Source organism: Temnothorax nylanderi, unplaced genomic scaffold (assembly GCF_030848795.1).
Source record: "Temnothorax nylanderi isolate EJ_2023f unplaced genomic scaffold, tnyl_v1.0 TNYL_tig0206_pilon, whole genome shotgun sequence".
NCBI lineage: Eukaryota > Metazoa > Arthropoda > Insecta > Hymenoptera > Formicidae > Temnothorax > Temnothorax nylanderi.
Window position 1 is genome coordinate 284,014 of NW_027249268.1, and position 25,780 is coordinate 309,793.

The 25,780-nt window shown below is 38.7% G+C and overlaps 1 protein-coding gene across 4 annotated transcripts in view; it reads right to left on the reverse strand.

The window, feature by feature from the left end:
- Positions 1 to 25,780, reverse strand: part of LOC139779028 (uncharacterized) — a 45,963-nt gene that overhangs the window by 13,901 nt on the left and 6,282 nt on the right. Inside the window, exons 2-4 of one of the 4 annotated variants that reach the window (XM_071717216.1) lie at positions 18,101 to 18,336; positions 13,503 to 13,587; positions 12,535 to 12,658 (exon numbers count right to left, since the gene is read on the reverse strand). In XM_071717216.1, coding sequence (XP_071573317.1) covers positions 12,535 to 12,658; positions 13,503 to 13,587; positions 18,101 to 18,266 — 375 coding nt within the window. In that variant the 5' untranslated portion in view covers positions 18,267 to 18,336. Of the gene's footprint in view, positions 1 to 6,038; positions 7,257 to 8,729; positions 9,111 to 12,534; positions 12,659 to 13,502; positions 13,588 to 18,100; positions 18,343 to 25,780 lie in introns of those variants that run through there. The other 3 variants (XM_071717217.1, XM_071717215.1, XM_071717218.1) reach the window with 3 other exon arrangements.

Consider the following 25,780-nt stretch of genomic DNA (forward strand, 5'->3'; position numbering starts at 1 on the left):
GTTTTACCGGCATTTTTTTGTCGAAACGTAGCGTCGTTAATATTTGACAGAATTAAAAATCCTTCTCCAGAATTGCAGTACATACATTAATGATTCAGGGGAACTCCGATTTTATATAGAAAACGAGAAAAAATTACGGAAGTACAGATTTCCTTATCTACTTTTATCCCAACATGGCGTTTCGAGTTGCGGCGAGCTGTCAGCTCGTCACAAGATGTATTTCATATAAGAGATATATACCATTGGTACGAACGCGAAAACAAGTTCCCCTGAATTGTACAACAATAAAAACATCGATAAACCCCCCAAATCAAGATTTGGAAGCGTAATATAAAAGTATAATTTCGATGTGTATCGTGCGTATGTGTGCGTGCAATGTAGCGTGCTATCCTTGTCTATATCTTTGTCTATACAAGGACAGATATAGTCGGTGAGCACTTCTTTATCGACGCTGATCGAGTTCGCCTGCGGGGATGCTGGAGCCGCAGGCGAACTCGATCAGCGTCGATAAAGAAGTGCTCACCGACTATATCTGTCCTTGTATAGACAAGGATAGCACGCTACATTGCACGCACACATACGCACGATACACATCGACATTATACTTTTATATTACGCTTCCAAATCTTGATTTGAGGGGTTTATCGATGTTTTTATTGTTGTGCAATTCAGGGGAACTTGTTTTCGCGTTCGTACCAATGGTATATCTCTTATATGAAATACATCTCGTCCAGCTCGAGACGCCATATTGGGATAAAAGTAGATAAGGAAATCTGTACTTCCGTAATTTTTTCTCGTTTTCTATATAAAATCGGAGTTCCCCTGAATCATTAATGTATGTACTGCAATTCTGGAGAAGGATTTTTAATTCTGTCAAATATTAACGACGCTACGTGCCGACAACAAAATGCCGGTAAAACAGACGGCTCCAGCATCCCCTTAAATACTTTTAAAGCGCGTCACTAACCTACATAGGTTATTTGACGCGCTTTAAACACTTAAATACTTTTAAAGCGCGTCACTAACCTACATAGGTTAGTTGACGCGCTTTAAACAGTTAAATACTTTTAAAGCGCGTCACCAACCTACATAGGTTAGTTGACGCGCTTTAAACACTTAAATACTTTTAAAGCGCGTCACTAACCTACATAGATTAGTTGACGCGTTTTAAACAGTTAAATACTGTTAAAGCGCGTCACTAACCTACATAGGTTAGTTGACGCGCTTTAAACACTTAAATACTTTTAAAGCGCGTCACACACACACACACACACACACACACACACACACACACACACACACACACGCGCGCGCGCGCGCGCGCGCACGCACACGCGGGGGGGTGCAAGGGGGGCCTTCGGCCCCTCCTCCCGCACCCACCTCCGCCGGTAGGCAGCGTGGACCTCGCTTTATAACTTAAAGTACATGCTAAATTGTAAAGCAAAATTATAAAGCACATGCATGGAGGGGTGCAGGGGGGCTTACATGCGTGAGCGCACGTGAGGGGGAGGGCTTTGTCAAACTAGTATAGCAAACGTAGCAGCGCCTTCGTCAATCAGACTAGGGATTTTAGGCTGTATGCAAAAAGGCTAGACGTCTTGTTAGCCACATTGCAGAACGTGCATCATTAACCAATGAGGCTGGTGCTAGTTAGGCTTTTTGCAAAAAGTCTAAAGTGTGTCAGTCTTATTGAGAACTAATGAATGCTTTCGCAAAAAGGCGGCTTTTTGCAAACAGGCTAGCCTTTTTGCAAAAAGGCTGATTTCGCAAAAAGCCTGCAACATATACATATATATATATATGTATAAGACAAGCAATCGCACATATCAATGTGTAATGTGTGGGGGTGCGCGTGCATGCTACACAATAATATTACTAAAAATATTTATCAAAGTTCTCAGTAAGCAAACTGGCCGCCGTATAATAACAGATTGGCAGCAGATTTGCTCAGATATCGCAACAGATCCGGTATTAATGTGTCCGCATTAAACTCGTGTTTTGTCGACAGTGCTTGTCGATATAATCTAACAGAAGATTGCCGGCAAACACCAAACAGAATCTGTCATTTCGTAAACATTTAAATGGAATATATCATATAATATATAAATGTTACGAAACGGCAGATTCTGTCAATTTCTGCAATCAATCTACTTATTATATTCTGTTAGCAGATTCTGTTATATATTTCTGTTGGTATTCTATCGACAAAATTTGTAGCAGACACTTTAAAAATCTGTTCTCAGATTTAGCTATCCAGGTTATTTTAATCAAAAAGTCGTTGAGAAATTAATTTTGTAGATGTTATCTTAAGTTTACGCGTGACTCATGCATTCCTATGTACTACAGAGGTAACAAAAACTGGACTTCGATCAGATAATGCCAATGTCGAAACTTTAGACTACCAATATAGTACAGTACCGCGCGTCCAGTCTCGGATTTTTAATTTAAAGCTGCAGATATTTAGAGCTGCAGAAATTGCTAGGTTGCTACTTGGATTCTGTTTAAATCAATGATAATTTCGATGGTATTTCCACTAGATCTTGCATGAAAATTAAATGGCAAGTAAAAACGAAAGTAGTCCCTTGAATCTGCGTCTCTTCGTAAGCGTAATTAGAGTGCGTTGAACGTAAATAAGCAAAAGTGACGCATCTTCGCTATTATTCGCAAATAGACACTTTCACCATTTTCTCCGGCGTTCAGATATCCGATAAAATCGCGCGTGATTTTCCGAAACGGCAATACGCTTAAGATACAATAACTAAACTAGACTAACGAGACTGTCGATAGTAATTATATTACGGGCATAAAGCTGGTAAATTTATAGCTCTCGATAACCGCTCGTCTATCACGTTTGCCACGCTTGCCGCCTGCTTTCGGGACAATGTGTACTTTGCGCATTGGAAAGATAATCTCTGTTCTCCACAACTAGACGATCATGCGATACGATCGAACGACCTGCTAAATCGTAAAGATCGGAAACTAACAGGACAAGGCGAGAATTCACTTATAGCTTTCACGGCGGCATCGTTCGTTTCCTTTCTCCCGCGAACTCATTAACCGTCGACCGGAAAACTTGCGATTCGTGATCGGAAAGATACGCACGTTTGATGCAAATAATGATTCGCGCTGCGCTCATCGGGAGTCGCGAGGCATGTCCAGATAACTGACGGATAGCGAAATAAGCCGCTTAGGCCCAGTTTCACAAGTGTCGGTTAACTTTTAATCTTAGATTAACTCACTCTTCGTCTCTTTCTAAGGGGGACGTTAGAAGGAGACGAAGAGTGAGTTAATCTAAGATTAAAAGTTAACCGACACTTGTGAAACTGGGCCTTAGGGCCGGTTGTTCCAACCTGTTGGTAATCTAACTAATAGTTAAATCATATGTCTATCTTTGTCTAATGTAAAGGATAAACAAAGACATATATATGATTTAACTATTAGTTAGTTTACCAAAAGGTTGAACCGGCCCTTAAGGTGGTTCATGCATTTAGGTCAAATGTAGTTAGCCCGGAAAATGTGATATGAAATGAAAGATTAACGTTCCTAGAGTGTGTCTGTAAAATTTCGAATTTTTTAACCGATTGGTTCCGGAGATATATGTCCATAAACTTTGCCAATTTAACGCGGGGGGGGGGGGGGTAGCCCCTCTTGCGAAAAACGAGGCTAAAGCGCTTATGCTGCAAAAATTACAATACTTCAAAAATAGATGAACGAACCAAAAACTGACGAAACGATGCAATAAACATTTTGCAAGATACTGGACGAAGCCCGAGTTCATTGACCGAACCATATAATAATAAAACGTAATTTTCGATTGACTAAATCGACAACTGACTAAATCGGAACTGACAGCTGGACTCGAGCGGCATTAGCGGCAGCTTGGCAACGTCGCATGTGTCAGCTGATGAGTATAGCGCATATCTCAAACATTCAACGTTTACCATGTTCTGGACGCTGAATAAAGCAAAGGGTGAAACAAAAATATTCGTCCATTTCTGAAAAGAATTAAAATTAGGTTTGATCAAGATCTACAATACTGAATAAATACAAGTTTCAATACAATGAGGTTATAAAATGTCCAAATAATTTTAACATGCATCGTTTATTCTATTTATCATAACGTTGCCGCGCTGCTGTTGTACATATATTCACACGGCTCACAACTCTAGTAAAAGATGTGACTTTCGTCTAAATATTTTAATTACGTAGATGTCGTATAACATTAAAGATGTCATAAATAATAAATCTAATTATATGCTGATTTTTACGGACAAAAATCACACTTATTTATCACTAATAAGAATAATTGCCTATTTGACTTGCAAGTACTGCATGAACCACCTTAATCATCTCGATTTACCTGTAAATGTCTTACGTATTTACGCGTACAGCACAGGTAAGCGGAATTCGGCTTATTGAACCGCGCATCGTTGCGAGACGATGCGGGTGATGCGTCGAGATAAGAGGGCCGACAGTTTAATGACGACGTCGTAATTGGTGAAGTGACTCACTCAATTGTGATCGTGGAACAGATAGATAGCCGTTTTTACGATAATGCTGTGCGCTCCTGTATATTATTATTATTTATTTCATCTGACCTAAAGTTATTATCGTTATTATCGTGTTCTCGTGTAAACTGTATCATTATATATTAATGATATCCAGAAAAGCTACTGTGTCATTATCAATTGTGAATCACGAGAATTATCCGTACGGAGTCGATAATTTTCGAGGAAAAGATAATAATTCGAGATAAGTCATTAAACATACAAATTTTTATGGTTTAATTGTTATCTTAAGGGGTAACGACTAACGACATAATTATCGCTTGGAACAGGCGATGCACGAAAAGCAGTTCTGTGGGCCACGAATTTCATTTCTGACACGGCCAAGCGAGGAAGTGTATTTTAGTCACGAACGGTTTGTGTACGCGCATAAAGTACGCGCGAGCGCCTCACAGGCGTTTTGATGCTCGGAGATGTCTTTTTGTCATTGTCAACGTTATCTAAGACCGCGTGAAATAAGCGCTTCCGTGTTCGCGCTTCGAGAAATCTAAACTGCGACAAGTGTTACGTGTTTTTCGCGCAGGCGCAGTCGTGACCGCGTTTTGTTTCTCCTCATCTCGGTCTCGGCTAATCGTGGGAAATCGAGTGACGAAGCGGACGCATCATGTCACAAATTACCAACGTTTCCGGAGGATATATATTTTACTTGTTAAAAAATTTTCGCGAAATTTTTGTCCGAGGAAATTTTGTCACTCATGTAAAATGTAAATAATTTCGAGCATTATATGCTGAAAGAGCTTACGAGAGAGATTATAATCTTATGCTTTTGTTATGCATACGTGTAATAAAATGATTTAAGCCGACGAGATACGTACTCGAAAAAATTCCAAATTGGTGAGCGTTTTCGGAAAACGATTTAGAGTTCAATATCGAAAAGTAAGTAGAAAACAGAGCATGCCGATCAGTGATGCTCCCCGATCGAGAACGACGAAAGTAAATTTCCGGTTGGTGCTTCGGGAGGTGTCGCGATACGCCCCGTTTGCAAGGAGATCCGTGCCCGTTCGAATTATCCTAATTATTCGAATGTCCGAAGAGCTCAAGTGGCAAGTGCGAGCGTTGGACAAATTTCACATAGTTGTGGAGAGAGGAATTGCAATCTTCTTATAATCGAGAAATTTAAAGATCGAAACAAAGGACGAGATTTTTTATCTTTGAATATTAGGACTAGTCCCAGAATAATAAAAGTATTAAATATTAATATTATATAATATTATGAACTCGTTTATATCGATGAATTTCTATTCCATTGCTTATACTATTATCGCTATTATACACGTATACCTCTCGTCTATTCGACATAAAACGTTGATCGATAGTCTCGAAAATCTATACGTATGTTTAGGATGATAAATCGATATATAAAAGATATATACGCCGTACGTCGATGCTGTCGTTTGAGAACTGACATTTCAATGGCGACGACCTAGTTCACGTTCCGCTCAGACGTTAAGACGCTTCGCTTAGATTAATCACCTTTTCACCTCGATGCGAATCGCCGAAATCCTCGGCAAATCGCGCGCTAGCCGAACAGTTGGCAGCTGATAATCGCCAATTCGTCTGCTGCGTCTCTTCCTCCCGTATGCCGATTCTCCGCTCCTTGTCGAGGACGTCGACGGCAGCGGCGACGGTGCCGCGGCTCTCCATAATCAATCTCTGTCGATTTTTCTCCGTTTTGGCGATCTTCTGATTTTGCGAGGCGGACGCGAACTGGCCGGTGCGGGGAAGCGGGATCATCGTCGCGGTTGGTTTACCACGGTTACGAGGATCTAGCTCGCCGCCGCTGCCTCTCGGGGCCTCTCGGTGTCCTGGAGCACTTCCGCCGCTACCGCATCCCCTTCCTTCACCTCCTGCGTCTCCGCTTCTCGACAGCTGGTCGCGATTTTCGCCCGGCATCTCTCGCTGCGTCTCGAATTCAGTCTCATGGAACATTCACTCGTTTAGGGATCGTCCGTCGGTTCCGATCTCGACGTGAAACGCGCATTGAAAAATTGATCGAACACTCTCTCTCGAACAAGTGGCGCTCCTTTCTTTCTCTATCTCTCTTCTCTGGAAAGATCTCTCCCGCTATCGATCCTATCGAGACGAGAGCGGACAGCTGCTCGTCCCGTAGGAGAGCCGACGACAACGCACTGATTATCACTGATTACTAGTCGATCCGATCGGCACCGATTCGTCGAATTCCATGATGACTTGGGAGGTGCGTATATAATTCCTCCCGGACACGCACCGTGCGGACCGTTTCTTCTAGCGACTACGGCTTGGAGGCGACGACGGCTCCATCGTGTATCATCGGACGTCGCGAGGGCACCGGGACGCATGCGCTGAACCAAAGATTTTCAAAATGTCCCTCTGGCATTTCAGCCGCCACCACCGCCACCGCCACCGCGACCTACGAGGATCCTCGACACGCTGCACCCTCCCCCCTCTTCCTCCCGTCTTCACCCTTCGATGCGTCGTGCGAGTTGCCGCAAGTGCAATTAGTCGCGCGTTCTAATCAAGTGGATCGCATCTTGTCCTTCCGTCGCCGTGCCGCGCCACCCGCGCCGCGCCGGAGAGTATCTTCTTTTCGTCCCTGAGACACAGCACCGCGCGATAATCAATAGCTCCAAGATCACGTGGTCCGGGTGAAAAACGTCCTCACGTGATGCCACCGTTTTCGAAAACGAATAATACGTTTCAACATGTGCAATTCTGTAATAGAGATTTTCATCTTTTTGACCATGATTCATCAATTCGATCCGGCAGATATATATATATCAGTCAAAACAGTTGGGGTGATTAATCATTTTCACGTCGCATTCGAAGGCAGGTGGAATTCACAGTGGAATACCTTTTCACGATTTTTATTAATATAATTCTCTCATAGAACGCGTGTGTATATGTGCAACGGTCGCATAGACACGTGACAAATGTTATTTTGAATTATTTCAATATTGCGCACTCTTCACAATTCGTTGCTTGCTACAATCCTAGAAGATACGAATAGAAACTGGCACGGGTTTCGCGGACAACCGGGACAACATTCAATTTCGGTATGATCGGCGTGCATTCAGCTGACAGCAGTTGATTGTAGCGAGCATACTCGCGAGAGGCGAGGGAGTTTTATCCGATTCTCTCTTCTCCGATCAGACGAAGATGAGAAAATCCGCCGCGCGCGTTTCCGAGACTTCGGCGCGAACACTTGCCATCGCGAGGTTCACCGCTCTGCTCCGAATCGCGAAAGACTTTGACTTCCCTTCCCCTTCGCGTTTGATCTATCACCCCCGTGATATATCGCACGTGTCAACGTCTCGCCGTTGCCATTTATAGTTGTATACGCAGCTGCCCGCTCGCGCGGCCCACACGCACAATGTCTCACGTCGCGTCGTGCATTTCGCAAACTCGTGGAGAGCCGTAACGCGACTGTGCGACACGTGCGTGTCGTTAACGGGCACTCGTGTAGTCGCGCGTCACGCTTCTTTCGCGAATGGCTTTCCCTCGGAAGTCAGTTATCGCGTTCCCTTCGATACGCGGATAACCACCGGAATCGATCGGATCCGGAATGGCCGGATGATGAACTGGCGCGACGCCGCGCCGCGTATACACTCCCTCCTTGTTCCCGATTGACGGAACACGCTTTGCGTTAACCGGAAATGCGTGCTCAATCAATCCTCTGTCTTAATCTTTTTGCCCTTCGCAAGGCAAAGAACGGTATTCCTCGTCGATTCATCGTCTTAAAAGAAGCAAGAAGATATGCGGAAAACGTATCAGGAAAAATATACACGTTGATAAACTACTTCTATTTTTCATGTAGAATCGCAGTTTAGATTTCGATAAATAATTGCTAAGTGGAACTAATGAATTCCAATTATTGGAATAGTTTAGCGCTAAGTAAATAGTTCTAGATAAATTAACTCCAATTTGCCATATTTAGCATTGAGTATCTAGTTAAAAACACGAGTCTGAACAATTTTATAAATAATGATAAGTTTTTACTCAACGCGAGAAGCAACTCAACGCGTGGCAGAGCGCAATTAAAGGGAAATCGACGGCTCCGTTGGAAGATTTCGTGACCTACAGGAAGAGACGGAAAGGAGAAACGCGTACAAAGGAAACCGGCAGTTCCGATCGAGGAAAGTCGCCGATATACTCTTCGGCGATCGCACATGACGCGCACACACTCACGATCAGCCGGCCGCGTCTCGTGTCTCGCTCTGACTCTTCAGATGCGTTGAAACGATTAGACATCGGGAACTAGCCGCGGCGTGGCGACCGATTTCATCCTCGACTGGATCGTTCGCATTGCGAGTGAAACGATTTCTTCCGTCGCGAGGCGATCCATCGTCGGCGCGCGAGATGAAGCGGAAACTCGAGCGCGAAAAAGGTCCAGAAGCTCCTCGCCGTTAACGAGGCTGCACTGCGTGCTGCGTTGACTTCTGGGGGCGCACGGACAGCGGAGCGGCCGCTGCACGAGAGGAGAGTGTTGGAGCGGTTGAAATAAACTGGCGTAGGTTAGGGGATCGAGAAACAGCTGGGTTCGGCCTGGGCTGCTGCACTATCGCTGACGACGCTGACTCACTCGATCTATCCCCCCTTTTCTTGTGCCGGCTTGCTCCGCTGACTCCGCTCTCTCGCTCTCGCTCCTGCTTCCGTCCGTCTCTCCGAGTTCGGCTTCGTGGTAATCGCCTCTCTCTGTCTTCTTTCGCTCTTTCTCTTTCTAGTCTACGACCATCTTTTTCTTCTCACTATCTAATTAGAAAGACGTCTGTCTCCGCCGCCGAGTCTTTCCTTCGCCGAGGGAATACACTTTCCAACGCTTGACGTCTCCAGATTAGTTCCAGATTAAATGACAAATTGTTTATTAGTAGGTACTCAACAACTCGGAGGAGCTTAACTCGCGAGACGCTCCGCTTACGATATATACATATGTACGTCTGGACATGAATCTGTGATTTATGCTTCTTGTTATGTCTTCTCCCTGGAGAATATCTCCCACCGCGATTCGGAGCTTTGCCGCAATTTAATGAGAAATTATTTACGATGTCTTAGAATGGATCGCTCTCGAGATGCTCCAACTTTATTTCGTACAAAAGATTGCTTCTCTGCTTTTTCAAACATTTACACTTGGACAAGTAATCTATGTACCGATCGTCTCGCAAATAAAATTACACAATGTTAAACAGATCTCGATGCATATCTCATATTGAAACAACGAAAGAACAAATCTAAAAATATTCTTCCTCCATTTCTCAGCTACGAAATAATCGTAGGGATCCCCAAGTACCGATTAATTTAATCAATAGCCTCGTAATCACAAGCATTCTTGTACAATGTTTCCAGTATCTTAATAAATTGCCGACAAATTATAATTATCCGATCAACCGTGTCTCCGCGGATTTTACACTCCGTTCTACAACAAATTACCATGTTCTTCGTGGAGATTATCAACGAGCTTTTCTTCAATATACCTGATTATCGCCGGAGTCCTTCCTTTCACTAGTCGCTCCTATCTCTAGCGGACGACCGTCGAGGGGTTCTCTTCGCGTCTATATCTAATCAGGAAACCGCGGGATTCCGCTTCTCCTTTTCAACGATCACGCATTTCATTAACCGAATAAACCTTCATTGCTGTTAGGTGGATAACAATCTCACCCTTTCGACGAGAAAGTTTCTAATTGATGTAAGAGGAAGAGAGGAAGAGACATGAAAGTGACTCCGGAGCCGAATGGTAATTAATGAAATTCGTGTGGGAGATTAATATGTACATTATTGCATTTCCGATATGTGAGCCGATATGCGTATAGGACGATGAAAACTGTCAATAATCTGCTTTGTGAGTCGCTTGCAAAAAGCTGCTGCACAATATCGCGTGTAGTGCGCAAGAGTGTGCGAAAGATAAACGTCACGTATTTTATAAACCTACACCGCGATACGCAACACACGGGACTTCCTAGCCGCGAAATAAAAATAAAAGTATACAGAGATATTGCGTTTATCCGCATTGGCGTAAGCTTCTACTTAAATTTTGTAAGATCAATATATTGAAAATTTAATGCAACATATCGAAAAGTTTGTAAAGCACGAGATGCACGAGACGACGTCTCTGATTGTATCATTTTATTTATCTTGTTATACATCGCCTCACTCGCAGAAATTCTAACATAAGATACTAATATCCGCACTGTTCCCGATTCGATCGCTATCGCGTGCATACAATGGTATAATTTATATTTTTATATTGTGCAAAATACGGCCGCTGAGAGTAGATTATATATTTCCGTAGATAATATCTCCGATATTGTACAATATATTATCATTTCCCTAATCGTTTTTGGCAGTCAAAAAAATTCCCGAAATATTCCCGCAAGAATCCCGAAAGCGTAAATTAGTTACGTAGCACGAATTTTTGCATACGCAGCAGGGAACGGGGGCGCGATCTGTCGTGCCCCGCAGTGTGATATATTTTAGCCATTTCGTGGGAACGAAGAGGACCCTGATCAATAACATGCAGCGGTAGCAGCGGGGTGATGGTGGTGTGTGGTGGCGGCAACCCCACCGATAATTCCCCCCCATAGACGTGGCGCATGCTCGCGAATTAAATTCCGCCCCCTTTGGTAATTTCATCGTGCTCCGGTTTCTCTCGCGCGAGAGAGAAAGAGAGCGAGAGAGAAGAGGGGAGGGGAGGGAGAGAAAAAATGCGCCGCGCGCAGAGCCACGTGTGCAGACGGGTTGCGTATAATCCGGCGACCTTGAACGCGCGAACCTGGATTTTTATGCAGCGGATATTGGGCACGACGCGGAGTAAAACTGCACGACGGATTTATCGAATGAAGAAACGAACTCGGGTGCTCGCGCATAGTGCTGCTTTCATTGTAGCAAAATTTAAAAGGAAAATTGCACAGCACAGGCGCTAGATCGGAGATTCTTTCTCAATGAGAATATTTTATGAAATTATATATTAAATAAACATCGTTTTCTTTATGGTTGATTCTTATCGGTGATGCGTTAGTTAGACGAATCGAATTATACCTACAATTATATATGTAAAATTGTATCTTTAAAATTGCGCGTTTGTTATGCACTATGCAAAGTTTGCGATGCTTTAAAAGATCACAAGAGACACGGTAGTGTCTTGTGCCCAAGTATACGCGAAGCGAGACCGCACCGTGACTCTTTTACGCGACGCGACGAGTAATGCGAGCACTCGATATTATTAGATCTCAATAACCGCTCAACCGATCAAGTTCTAAGTTCTAAGTAGACCCAATCGATAGCTTGGGTTTGAATTATGTAATAAAAGTGTTTTTATTTTTCCGCTATCCATCAACGTGGGTACATTTGTTTCGTGCAACTTAGAATTACAACATGGAATTTAGTGGCGATTGTATGTACTGCAGGTCAGGACCGAGACAAATTAGTACGGATGCTACGTATTATCTTGTTCGTCACGTCAGCATATTATGGTTATTAATGTTAGCGCTGTACGATGCATGCACTGCTATAGTATAGTAGCTTAATATAAATGCATTACTTTGCAATTACAAAAGAAATAATTTACAAAGGAAATGTGTGAATTAGAGAGTCCGGTACAAGTAAAAGATCGCCCTTAAGTCAAAGTGTAATAAAAATCGTGTAAAAATTATAACAGAAATAAATATAATATGAAATGTATAATATAAAAATAAAAAATAAAACGCACATAGAACAAAATTGATGTCAATTTTTAATTTAATAATTGATATGCTTTTAATTTTCTTGCAGAAATATATTTGTCAGCTCGAAATTAAAGCGATTGATTTAAGGCGATTGGCGTGCGACGCGACGCGACGCGACGAATGGAATAAAAGCGAAGGTAAAAGAATAAGTTAGTCGTACACGCGCAACCAGAATTTTCAACCAGATGGGGCCGATATATTAAACGTCGTCACCTGTCGAGCAAGTCGATCTGTGCAGCCGGATTCGTGCATCGATCAGGTGCAGCATCGCTTACCTGCAATATTATCGGGTGACGCTCGCGACTTCGCCAAGCCAGAAGCCGGCTGGTGAGTTCGTCCGATCGAGCGCTCTCGGTAGATTCCAAATCGCGACGATATCGCGGCCAAAATCTCAGATTGCTGCAACAATGTGATAACATCGTCGATGCATTAGTCATCGCATTTCGTGACAAGCGCTATTCGCGGAATGTGTCTATTAATAGAACGCTGAGCGAAGAGGGTGTATGTATGTATGTACACGCGGATAGTAGCCAAATCGGTCCCACGACAATCGGTTATGTGATTCTGATAATACAAAATGATATTATTATACACGTATTACGTACAGGATGTATTGGAAGATAAAGTCAGTTGGCGCGCAGATGATAGAAGGTTGTTGTACAAAAATGACAAAATCTTCTGTAATTACATATTGGAAATACGCGTAAATATTATAATTTGTTATAAAATTATGAATTTTCCCAAAAGTGCGATGTCTCCCATCACCTTGTTTCTCTTGCTTCTTACAATCTGTGCAAACGATAGTGCATGCAAAAGATCCCTATCTTATACGCGCATAAGATTTACCGCGATTCATTCGCAAAGTGCAAGCCGACGAGAGCTCTACACGTTCGCGCAAAGATAAAAGAGAATGACATCACGTGCACTTACACGTCGCGCAAATGGAATTCCTCTTACGCTGCTTTCTCCGCAGCTTCCGTCCAACGCGATGGCTTTTTTTCTCTTTGTCGTTTTTGAACCGCGGACTTCTTTGAAAGAATGAACGAAAGCTGCGAATTTCCGTCAAAACGAGATACAGAAAGATACATAAGGAATTCTGCATGCATACATTTTATTTTGATGCGTTAGAAACGTTTTTCTCTGCACAATATGTTCTTCCTTTTTTATCTTTCGTATAAAATACTATATTTATGCCACGCGTTTTTCGCGAAAAAAATTTTTTTTTATTTAAAATGATACTCACTTGCATTCAGCAAGGGGCTTCTGTCCTGTCTCGATTTCCTGCGTTTTATCGCAATGCCGTATCACGTTATCCGCCAAGAGTTTCCCTGCAACACGAGATCATATCATAAAGATAACATATATGCGACAAAGTTTGTTTTTGCATTCGTAAAAATCGAGATAAAAATAAATATTTAATTATTTCAAAATTTTTTTGTACAGGTCAACGTTCATTCACGTAATCGCCCTTATATTAAGATAAAAAAAAACGCAGAAGCTGAAAAGAAGAGATTGATACTTTTCTGGCCGTTAGGCTTCTGCGTCGCTGTTCATCTTTCTCAATGACTTTCTCAAAAATAACCATGTGCCTGCGGAGAAAAGTAAACTGTGAAAGAACAAGATACGAAGCGTAGCCATTTATGCATAGCAAGAAGAAATCTGACCGAACAAAAAATGAGCCGTCGCTCTGTTTTACTTTTTCTATCTAGTAAATTAAAATTTCGTGCATATTTTCATAATGGAATAGCTATGGCGAAATATTGTCGCGTATAACTAAATGTATTGTGTATAAAAATATCGAAAAATATGAAGATATTATATTTGGTATTTCAGAACAAGAAGTAAATTTACGAGAATGTCTCTCAAAAAAATTTTTTAACATATCACTAACAATAAGATAACTAAAAATGTTTAAAAAATTTCGTTTTTTCTAGACAAACCGTCTCTATTTGTAACATGCGCGTTTTAAAAGCAAAATCAAAATTCAATCTTAATGATAAAAGCAATATAAGTAATAAAGTACGTAAAACAATATAAAATATGTAAAAAATATATCGTACTGTATTTATATAAACATAAATAAATATAATAAAATCAAACAAAGGACCTCTCTTAGACATATGATCATTAACTAATATCCACTTATCTCTATCTTATTAAGACTGCTATCGTCCGTGTATCATATGCAAAAGTCAATGGAGCATTTATACTATAAATCAGTGCCAAAAAGGGTAAATATGTGATAAGTTTGCACACTGTATAAACTAAACGTAAGGAATTGAAAGAAAAGGAACTAAATAAAATTGTCACTGACTATTGCAAGAAGAAACGTGATAAAATAAACAATAGTGATAAGAGCTTCGATGGAAAGAACTTTGATGCAAAATGTCACATCGAGGAAGATATCGTCGTAATAAATTTTCCTCGTGAATGACACTTACTCAGGAAATCCATCGTGCACTTTCTTGAGGATGTTTGACGCAAGCAATAATATAAAACAATAAAAATGCTCTTCCTATTTCAACAGTCTTAAAATAATATTCGCGTAACCTCATCGACCGTCTTAATCGCGAGGTTTTGTGACGCAGGAAACGAAGCCGAGCCGACGTTTCGTAACTTCGTGCGGAACTTCCTGCTTGAAAATAAACTCGCATGCACCCACGCAAGCTCCCCGGAGATCTATCGCGCACCGAATTTATTTTGAATTTTGATAGATCGCCGTCATTTCGCAACTGTTCCTAGCGTGCGAACGTTGCAAAGGAGTAGAATGTTGCACAACGGGCTGAAGCTTGTCGAGCAAAACGCGATACGCGCTGTTTGCCGAAGACTCGCAAACCGATGGGTACGAAATATTATGTATGATGTAATATGTGTGCGCGTGCGGGGGAAGCTTACTTTTATTGTACTACACAAGCGCATACGCATGCCCTCACGCACACATATTACATCATACATAATATTTATATAATATGTAATAATAGTTATTGTATTATTTATTATTATTATTATTATTTATTATTATTATTTTTATTATTGTATTTTATTATATTTACGTTTTGACATTAATATTTCTTTATGAATTTTATTTTAGGTTATGTACGCAGTTTTTTATGTTTATTATTGGTTTAATTATTAGTATATCAACAATAAATATGCATCCCTTACTTGCACTGTGTGCTCGCCTCTGCATATGAAACAGAAATTTGTTGCGGCCACTTTCGACACCCTATATCTCGAATACTACCCGTCTTAAAAATTTAACCCAAAGACCAACGGAAAGCTTACATCATGTATAATGAGATTTGAAACTTACGCCGACCGCAAAAATTTCGAAATAAATTTTTTCGACAATATTTAAATCATTAAAAATTACGGTAAACTGAGGAAAAAAGAGCAACATTATTCTAGCATCTGTTGTTGGTATAATTGTTGGTCACATATTAATGCCGAATATACTGTTTTTCAGGAAATTTTATAAGCTTCAAATTTGGTCTGAAGCATTTTGTACGTATCTCTCATAGAAACTGAGGAAATTACAAAAAAGTGTGGCAAACCCCATTTTTTTACGAAAACTCTTAAGAAAGGCATAATTGAAATGACAATTCTTTAAAAACTTTCATTTCAAAACCGGTTCCACTGCAGGATCACATACATATGCATATAAACTTTTGAAAAAATGTCGATATTATTTTTTCTAAAGTATTTTTATGTCATGTTTTGTAAAAAAAACTATAAATTATTAAGAAATTTTTAACATAAACAAATATTTAAAAGGCTATATCTCTGGAAGTATTCATCACAGAAGGTCAAATAAAAAATCATTTTAAAGATAATTTAATAAACTTCAAGAAACATGTGTATTTTTTTAAAAAAGATAACTCGGAAGTCCGCCATTTTGAGAAGTGTACCTAAAAACCGTTTCTTTTACGGATATAAAAAATACTATTAGTCGTATGCAAATCGGTCAAAAACCAAAATAATGAAAATTTAATAACCTTTCTATTTGATTTTAACAATTTTTTACGTAGGACTACCCATTTCCGACTTATATTGCGAGGAAATATTTATTCTCATAATTTCCGAAAGTCAAAATTTCATTTAAACCGTAATATTTCCAGAAATATTAGTCGCGCGGTATAACATAAATAATGCATTTTGTAGGTAATTTAATTCTCTTTCACTTTCATTGTATGCATTTTTTACTTTCGGACAGCCAGAACAGATATTTTGAAAAAACGCTCGAAGAAACAGCTCTTTCCTCATTTGCCCGATGTTTCAAAAAAATCTATCTCGGGAACTAATGATCGTACGAAGTTCTACAAAAAACCAAATTGCGAGGAATTTTATCAGCTACATTTTCGCTCTGAATGTTCTTTCCCGTGAAACTAATAATTTCCGAGTTATTCGCAAAAAACCCATTTTTGTACTCTTTTTTTCAAGATAGCGCAGCCGGCTCACGCTCTATGTATGGGGACTTTTAGTATGTTTAAAAGAAAACTAAAATGAACCTGTATACCAATTTCCAGCTTGCCGGCAATTTTTTCATCCAAAAATCTTAATTTGACTGGGCTAATTGCAAAATACAGAAGGGATAACGACTAACGATATTGCGATGCAAAACGAGCATTCGAAGCTCGCTCGAGGCGGATGAAATGGAATTGGCAAGTGACACTTGAAACAGAAGAGAACCGGTGAACTTTCGTTCCGAGGTGTCAAGGCACTTTTACTTTTGTTTCAATACGACAAGGATTCTCCGCGACTTGTCGCACTTCCCTTTGGTCCGCCTCGTTACAAAGTGCTTTGGCATCTAGATGGCATCGGTCCAACCATTGCCTATCTTACGAATCTACAGACGCCAGACGCCACTTACCAGACGTGTTTGCGCCAGGATCGTCCGTGAAAGTTTAAATCGGATCTTACTGGCGATCCGTTCGTCTAACATCGATAACCGAGTCCGAGAAACGAGAATAAACGCGAATGTTATCAGAAATCTCCAAAAATAATCCGTCTGCTCTGACAATAGCTCGATAAATATATACTTGTAAAACTTTCAGACGAATTTGGCGTATTATATCATGCGATCTTTTGATCACTTGAATGGTACTAAATTTTCTCTAAATGTATGTCTATAATATCGCGGATGTTTTATTATTCTGTGATAATTTATACAATATTTTACGACGCACATAAGATATGCACAATGCAGCGGGCACGAGTTCGTATTATCGCTTAAGTCTAGCTTTTTGCCGGACGCTCATTTGCATCCTAACAGTTAAGAGTATTGGCGCGGACATAAGGTTCAACGAGAGTTCAATGCACTAGTTGTGATGTCATATATTAGTATAGTTACCTCAAGACCGGACTAAGACGTAGCCAACTATAACCCTAGTCGAGGTCGATGCATCACCAAACGAGGCTTACCTATATGACTAATCGATAAAACCTTCACATTCTATGGAGTTCTTACACTGAGAAAAAAAAATCGTTGATTCAAAGAAATATTATTTGATTCAACTAAATGCAGCGGTCACGGGCTGTCAAGCTAACATTTGTTAATTCAACAAATATTATATAAAATAAAATAAAATATTTCTTGATATTACTCACGTATATTTGATTTAAATATATTAATATTTACATTAAACAAATCACACCAACTAAACGAGTTTAGTCAAATTAACAACATTTTTTTCTCAGTGTACTCTTCGATTAAGAGACGATTTCTTATCACTTCGTTTAATTATTTTTGCATACGTTTCTATTTTAGCATATAATTACATTATGTTACTTTTCATTTCGCTTAAAGATTATAAGATCGCCAAGAGTGAAATATTGTCTTACCCTTCTCGTAGTTCTTCCGAACGAAGGAGAAGTTGTGATTCACGTCCGGTGGATCGGCGTTGTCGAAGAGATCACAGGATAATTGACGCTGTAGAAGGATCGTTTCGTGAGTGAGCTCACGGACCTGGATGAGAAGTTCCTCATAGCTCGAAACTGGAAGCGTCATCGCTGTGCTTTCCGTGCTTCACCGCGCCCCTGCGCACGAGTCTTGCTCGTACAGCCATTCGACTTTAATTCTGCAACTCAAGTGAAATATTCACGTGGCGAACGCGGGTGAATGGGATACAAAATTGATTAGATTGGTGGTGCCGTTCGTATCTCGTTAGCATGAGAAACACTCGTTGGAAAATAAGAGAAATCTATTTTAATTATCGTAGCGCGGCAAAGGAATAATATATGTTAACTGATGTATCTTTTAGCAATTCGGATAATTTGTCGAAGTTAGTTATTGATCACGGTGATACACTTATGAGGGATAAATGACCGCGATGTGACAAATTGCCTAATTATAATGCTGTGTCGGACAATATGCTGAATATGCAGATGTTTTCCAGACGCTCGAATAAAAATCGGAGTGGCACGTTTTTAATCTTATGTGATGTCTCACGTGTGCGCGTTTGTTACGGCGCGCACGCGCGAGAAGCTGTTTCATTATATTGAAGAACAGACGTTCTCACACCATATTTAGCGCGCTTTAAATAATTTTCGCAGATGAAGATCCTCGAGAGAATATCGTTGCGAAAGAATGGGAATTTCCGAGATGAAGATTTGAGATATACGCGAGCAGCTTTCGGGAAATTTGCGTTCGTGGAACACGTGCAACGTTGAGCGTTTTCATTTCCAGTTACCAGTAACGCAAAAAGAAGAAGCTGAAGAAATAAGGATTATTTTATGTATACTTTATATACTTTACTTATATTATTATATTACGTATTTACCTCTGTGAACCTAGCATCCCCACCACTAAAGAAAAGTTCGGGTATACGGCATAATTTGGTGCTAATTTGCTCTATTCCCGAATTTATTGCTCGTACCCATTCGCAGGAAATTAATATCAAAATTAAGTGGTGGTCCTGCCTTCACGTTACGTTAGCACCCCCACTCCTTAAAAAACACATATAGAATACCGTAAACAAAAAAACAAGTACTTATACCATAATTTTTTGCTAATTTTTTGCTCTAAAATAGTGCAAAGAGATACCAAAAATATTAAATATTTATAAATGTACCGATACCGGCTACCGTAATAAAGTAACCGCATAACAGCAAAACAGCCGAAAATAGAAAGTTAATCGTATAAGTTTAACATTAAATTGTTTCTCCAACCAAATACGTTACTTTGAAATTTATTACTCGTTGTTAACCCTTGAATGCCTCACCTCTCAAGAATCTCGTAAATGACACATGGGGTCTAAAAGACCCCAGCATGAAAAATGTCTCCTTACTCATTGATTTTTTGATATTTAGTTATGAAAATTATTTTCAATGTTGTTCAAGGCTTAGAAAAGAGAATAAAATGCTTATATTGTTAAAATTTCAATTTCAACATAGTATAAAAAATTAAGTAAACTGAGTACTGCTAAGTGTATAAGCGGGTAGGTCAATCACTCAACTTTCATCAATGGGAGCATGAGCTCCATTTTTGGGGGGAACATTTGAAAATATATCGATCTAAAGGGTTGGGGTCCGCTGGACCCCAGGGTGGCATTTAAGGGTTAAAATTAACAAAATCAAACAAGAGTGTGGTCACGACAAGAGTAAAGTATGTTAAAAAAATTATTTGCTGTGTTGATTTTGATATTAAATTGATTCTATAATTTATTGCTCTTAAAATATGTAGTGTAAAATTTATTGTTCATTGTTTAACTTAACAAATTCCACTAAGAGTGCAGGCTAGGTTCATGACAAGAGTAAAGTATGTTAAAAAAATTATTTGCTGTGTTGATTTTGATATTAAATTGATTCTATAATTTATTGCTCTCAAAATATCCAATCCTGAATTTATTGCTCGTTGTTTAACTCAATAAATTCCACCAATTCCACTCTTGGTAGCACTCTTGGTAGAAATCAACACCAATAGCAGTTGTTATTTTGGTGTTCATTTCTATTCATTTATATATATTTCTTTTATAAAAATACTGTTATTATTATTTTAGAATGCCAAATATATGAAAAAGAAAAACAAATATAGGTTTAGCAACGTCTGTTTAAAATAATTAAAAATGTCCAGAACTATTTGAAAAAAGCTTTTAAAAAATAAAACGTTTTGCTACATTGATTATATATGTTCGTTTTTATTTTACTAGACATCACAAACGCGCGCTTCGTGCGCGCTATTTAGCTTTAATATTATTAATTATACTATTACTATTACATTATTACTTAACCCTTGATACATAAAACTGTCAAAATATGCGATGACAGATGCTCACGAAGTCAGCGCAATGAGAGAACCAATTAGCATCGCGGAAAAATATCAACAATAAAATCTCTTACACGACTTTTTTATGAGTGGATTTTACCTTGTTAAAATTAACCTTGAGCTCTATTACAACCAGCCTTAAGGGTAGAGACAATCGTAACAAATTTCAATCTTCATAAAATTTGATTTTTCTACATAATTATAAAATGTGGATAAATTTTATCCATATCATAATGTAAGTAAAGAATGTATTTACCTTATAAAAGAGAAAAAGTTTATACATATATAAACAAGTAAATCGAAGACATCAGCTCAAATGAAGAAAATATTACCCCTGTTTGTCCCTGGTCTCTCCTACTTTACTCTTGTCGTGACCATACTCTTGGTTGACTTTGTTAATTTTAACAACGAGCAATAAATTCCAAAGTAATGTATTTGGTTGAAGAAACAGTGCACGGAGAGAATTTTTTGTTATATTTTACCCTTAAATTCACTACAAACTTGGGACAACTTGGCAACCAAGAATTTTTAAAATATACAAAAGACATTTTACAAACAACGTGATAAAAATTACCAAGCAGATTGGTTTTGAAAAATTATTGAAATTTTCTAGATATATTTTAGTAAAATTAATCAAACATATTTTATATTTTAATGTAATAGATATTATTGTAATATTTTTTATTATGACAGATATTAATCAGAATAGCTCGCATAAAATTCTTGGTGGTACATGTTGTCCCACAACTACCATGATTTCAGGGTAAATTTTAAGAGAAAATTCTCTCCGTGTGGTAAAACTTAAGATTAAGGGCGACCTCACCGATTTCAATGACCTTGATATATGTTGTCAAGGTCATGATTCCGAGTGACCTTCAAAAGGTTTTAGCCGTCGCTCGTTATTCGTTAAAAAGTTATTAACAAAAAAAGTTTGAAAAATATAGCAGTTATTTTGAGTATTGGAAAGCATAAACGACTAATATGTATGTGGAAATAATACATGTATGAACGAAGGAAAGTCATTTAAAGCAGCGAATTGTTGCTTTCGGTTAAAGCAGTGAAAATTTTTATCATCCCTTATACTAGATAACCGTTTTTTGAAATAATGGCAACATTATTGACAGTACATCTGACTAGAAACCATATGAATATACGTTATTGTTTACATATATTTGATTGAGCTTATATAATTTAATGTATTATTAATTATTTCTTTAAGTACTTTTATAAGTTTATTTTTATCATCACATATTCCTAAAAACTCGTAAAGCTTCATTTTAAGTCGTATCAGTCTTGCAACAACGATTGACAAAAGATGACTGATAGACTATGAGCGCAAACACGCCAAATAGACCGAATACTACAGAATGTAAATAACCAAGGTCAGAAGCTAGTAACTTGCTCGTAATCTTGCTTATTTACATTCTGTGATATTTATCCCACACTATATGTGTCCAATATATGTAAACAATAACGTTTATACAATACAATCATACAATTCCAATCATACAATTATGGTTAAAGCAGAGAATATTTTGTATTCATGCTTTCTAACATATAAAATTGTATATATACATATACTTTTCTATACCAATTATTCTCTGCTTTAACAAAAAGACTGTTTAATATAACGATTCACTGCTTTAAATGACTTTTCTTCGTTTATACATGTATTATTTCTACATACATATTAGTCGTTTATGCCTTCCAATACTCAAAATAACTGCTATATTTTTCAAACTTTTTTTGTTAATAACTTTTTAACGAATAACGAGCGACGACTAAAACCTTCTGAAGCTCACTCGGGGTCATGACCTTGACAACATATATCAAGGTCATTGAAATCGGTGAGGTCGCCCTTAATCTTAAGTTTTACCGAAACAGTTTAATGTTAAACTTATACGGTTAACTTTCTATTTTCGGCCGTTTTGCTGTTATGCGCAGTTACTTTATTACGGTAGCCGGTATCGGTACATTTATAAATATTCAATATTTTTGGTATCTCTTTGCACTATTTTAGAGCAAAAAATTAGCAAAAAAATTATGGTATACTTGTTTTTTTGTTTACGGTAGGGGAGACCGGGGCCAACTCGATACCTCGATACCGGGGCAAACTTGACACTAGGCTTTTTGCCAATTTAAATATATCGTAGAAACTTGCGTTTCCTACTGTAAATGCGTCTTTATGTGCCAGTATTATCAACGGAATTTGGTGACATTCTGAGTTATGGTGTAATTTTTCGCGCGACATAAGCGTTTTTGATGGTGAAAAGTAATTTTTCTGATCTCTCGAAAATTTCTACTCTTTTATCAAGCTTTACTCTTGCGAATCTACCGGTAAGTGATTTTGATAGAAAATTCGATGCGTTTTATACGAATCCGATAATAGTTTTTGCATATTTTCAAAATTTTTATATTTTTGGAGTAACAAAAGTGAAAAACGACGTTCGGGGCAAAGTCGACACCACGCCGTTTTATCAGCTCCCAATAACAAACAATGCTTATCATGCAGCTATTATAGCCCATGACAAATGTGTGTGCACGTCTAATCGCGAATTTATTTGCATAAATTGTATTTCAGACATGAGTTTAGATGAAAATAATTGAATGTTTAACAATTTCTGTTCTCATTATTTCCAACGATTGTTTTACTTAATTTCGAATGTTTGTACTTGTTAAATACACGATAAACAATGTATGTTTAGTTTTAGACAATAAAAAATAAGTTCCAGATCAAATTGTGTCGATCAGGCAAAGTGTCAAGTTTGCCCCGGCATTTTTCAATTTAAAGATTTGTCTTTGCGTCACTTTTCCTTTCCTGGGGGCAAAACTAAGCAATGTATAGCAAAATTTCCTTAAGCAATTTTATACCTGAAGGAACACTCTTTAAATGTATACCATTAAATTTGCTTGAAAATTTTAATTAATTGTTGAAAATTGCCTTTGAAAAAATTGTGTCGAGTTTGCCCCGGTCTCCCCTACTCTATACGTATTTTTGAGGAGTGGAGTGCTAGCGTAACGTGAAGGCAGCATCCCCACTTTTGATATTAATTTCCTGCGAATGAGTACAAACAATAAATTAGCAATAAATTAGCACTAAATTATGCCGTATACCCGAACCTTTTTTTAGTGGTGGGGGTGCTAGGTTCACAGAGGTCACGTATATATTTGATTAGTGTGCGTAAAGTCCGTGTAGCTTTCTCAAAAACTCATTATTTGAATAAATACGAAATTTTTAAGGATTTTTTGCAAGCAGCATATGTACTATAAGACACGACGTTATCGAGTCTCGCTATCCAATTCTATCGAAATTGCAACGCTCGAGATAAGGATCTGGGCCTTTGAGCGCGATGCAATTCCCCTCCGAGTGGTGTTGCGAATTCATGTATATATATGCAATGTGAAGAGTATTGCGCTCTCTTTTCGCGTCCAAAGGAGCTTTTGTTGGATGCAGTGGAAGGAAACATTGCACTCGTTCTCTCCTGGGGCATTCGAGACTCTTCCATCTGGTGGTATTCGCGTTTACACGGACGCGATAGTCCGAAAGTGCATATGTAATACACATAATACACATGCCGTGCATCGCCTATCTCAAGAGTGTATATTATGAACACTGTGTGTTGCAACGAGTGATATGCTCGATCGATTGTGAGAGAGCTAAAGTGTACACACACGCGCTTGACACACTTGTGAGTGCATTGTGCGCACCCCGAGTGTTTCAGGAGCAGCTCCGCAAAAATACAAAATTTGCAATATATAAATTCACATTATTATTCGCATCTATTTATGTAAACCTATAGTGAATTGTATCGGAAGATAAACAGCAAAATTAATGTTCTTTTTCTTTTAATTGAATAAATGCCATTTTGCTAATAGATAATTCTTTTACAAAATTACGTTAGCAAGTATTTTATTAACACGGTTTAATTTTCTCAAAACTCATCGTCTAAATAGACACGGAGTTTCTTAAGCGTCCCGAACAAAAGAAAGTGTACATTTACATCGTACATTCGAGCAAGCGTTACGTTTTCATGCAGTACTTAATCTTGTAGGGAAAAATACGGACGAGGGTGAAGAGAGCTAAGATCGCTGGCAGGAACGAAAGAGAACAGGGATAGCAAGGGGACGTTCGCCTTTACCTTGTCTTATGTTTCATGGTCGACGTAATCCGGGTCCGACATTGCGTCGTTGCTACGTGAGTCATGAACGCAAACATCAAGACCCTTCATGGCCAAAATTGAGTAATCCGTAATACTGGCAACTTTTCAATCGATTCTCACGTTGCGCAAATATAACGAGGTATCGGAAGTACATGTTGTAAGGGATCGACAACGAAAATTCACAATTTATATTAAATCCATAATACTCCATAAATAAATAGATTACTATCGTTTTCTTAGGTCGGTATTCATAGTCAGATCTTATTTCAAGACCGTCTTAAGTAATGTCTTAAGACATTAATACGACTCTGTGATTGGCTTATGACATCTTAAGATAGTACTTAAGATAGTCTTAAATATAAGAATCGACTATGAATACCGGGCAATCTAACTTGTAACTCTAATGTAACTTGTAACAGAATAGCGAAGCGAAACAAATGGCCAGCTACTAATTTGAGTTATCTCAGACTTCTATAGTTTTATCTGTTTTATCAAATGATAATATCTAGCTGATTTCATTATTTTTAACACGGCGTGTAGCAGAACTGAATAGAACGAGTCAACTAATACTATAATTAAGTTAGAGATTTAATCGAATTTTTTTTCTTATTTTTTATAGGTATTTTACTCTTAACGAGCGCAGTTTTGTAGTCCTCTTTAGATTTCTCGCGATTTGACGTTACGTTACTTATTTTTCCGTTACGTCTTTCCAGAAACTATGACAAATTACATAACGGTACCACAACAAGATATTAATCATCACTCACTATGAGTGGCAAAGCGCTAATTATCTACCATTATGCGAAAACGTAGATTTTAATAAAACAGATTGCAAAAATAGCCGCACATTTCAAATAGTTCCTAATAAAGCACCCGTTGATGATATTTTTAAAGGCGAGAAGGAGCGTTCGTTACATGTCAGGTATTTCGGTTATATTTGGACTTGTTTGGACTTGTCGCAAACGGCACGCGTTTCTTCGAGAATCCATAAAAAGGAAATGGCAATTTGGTCAGTGAGCCTCGCGGTCACGCTAATTATAGTCACGGAGGTTTCGCCGAAGATGGAAAAGCCTTGACGAGAATGCCGATTGATTTGTA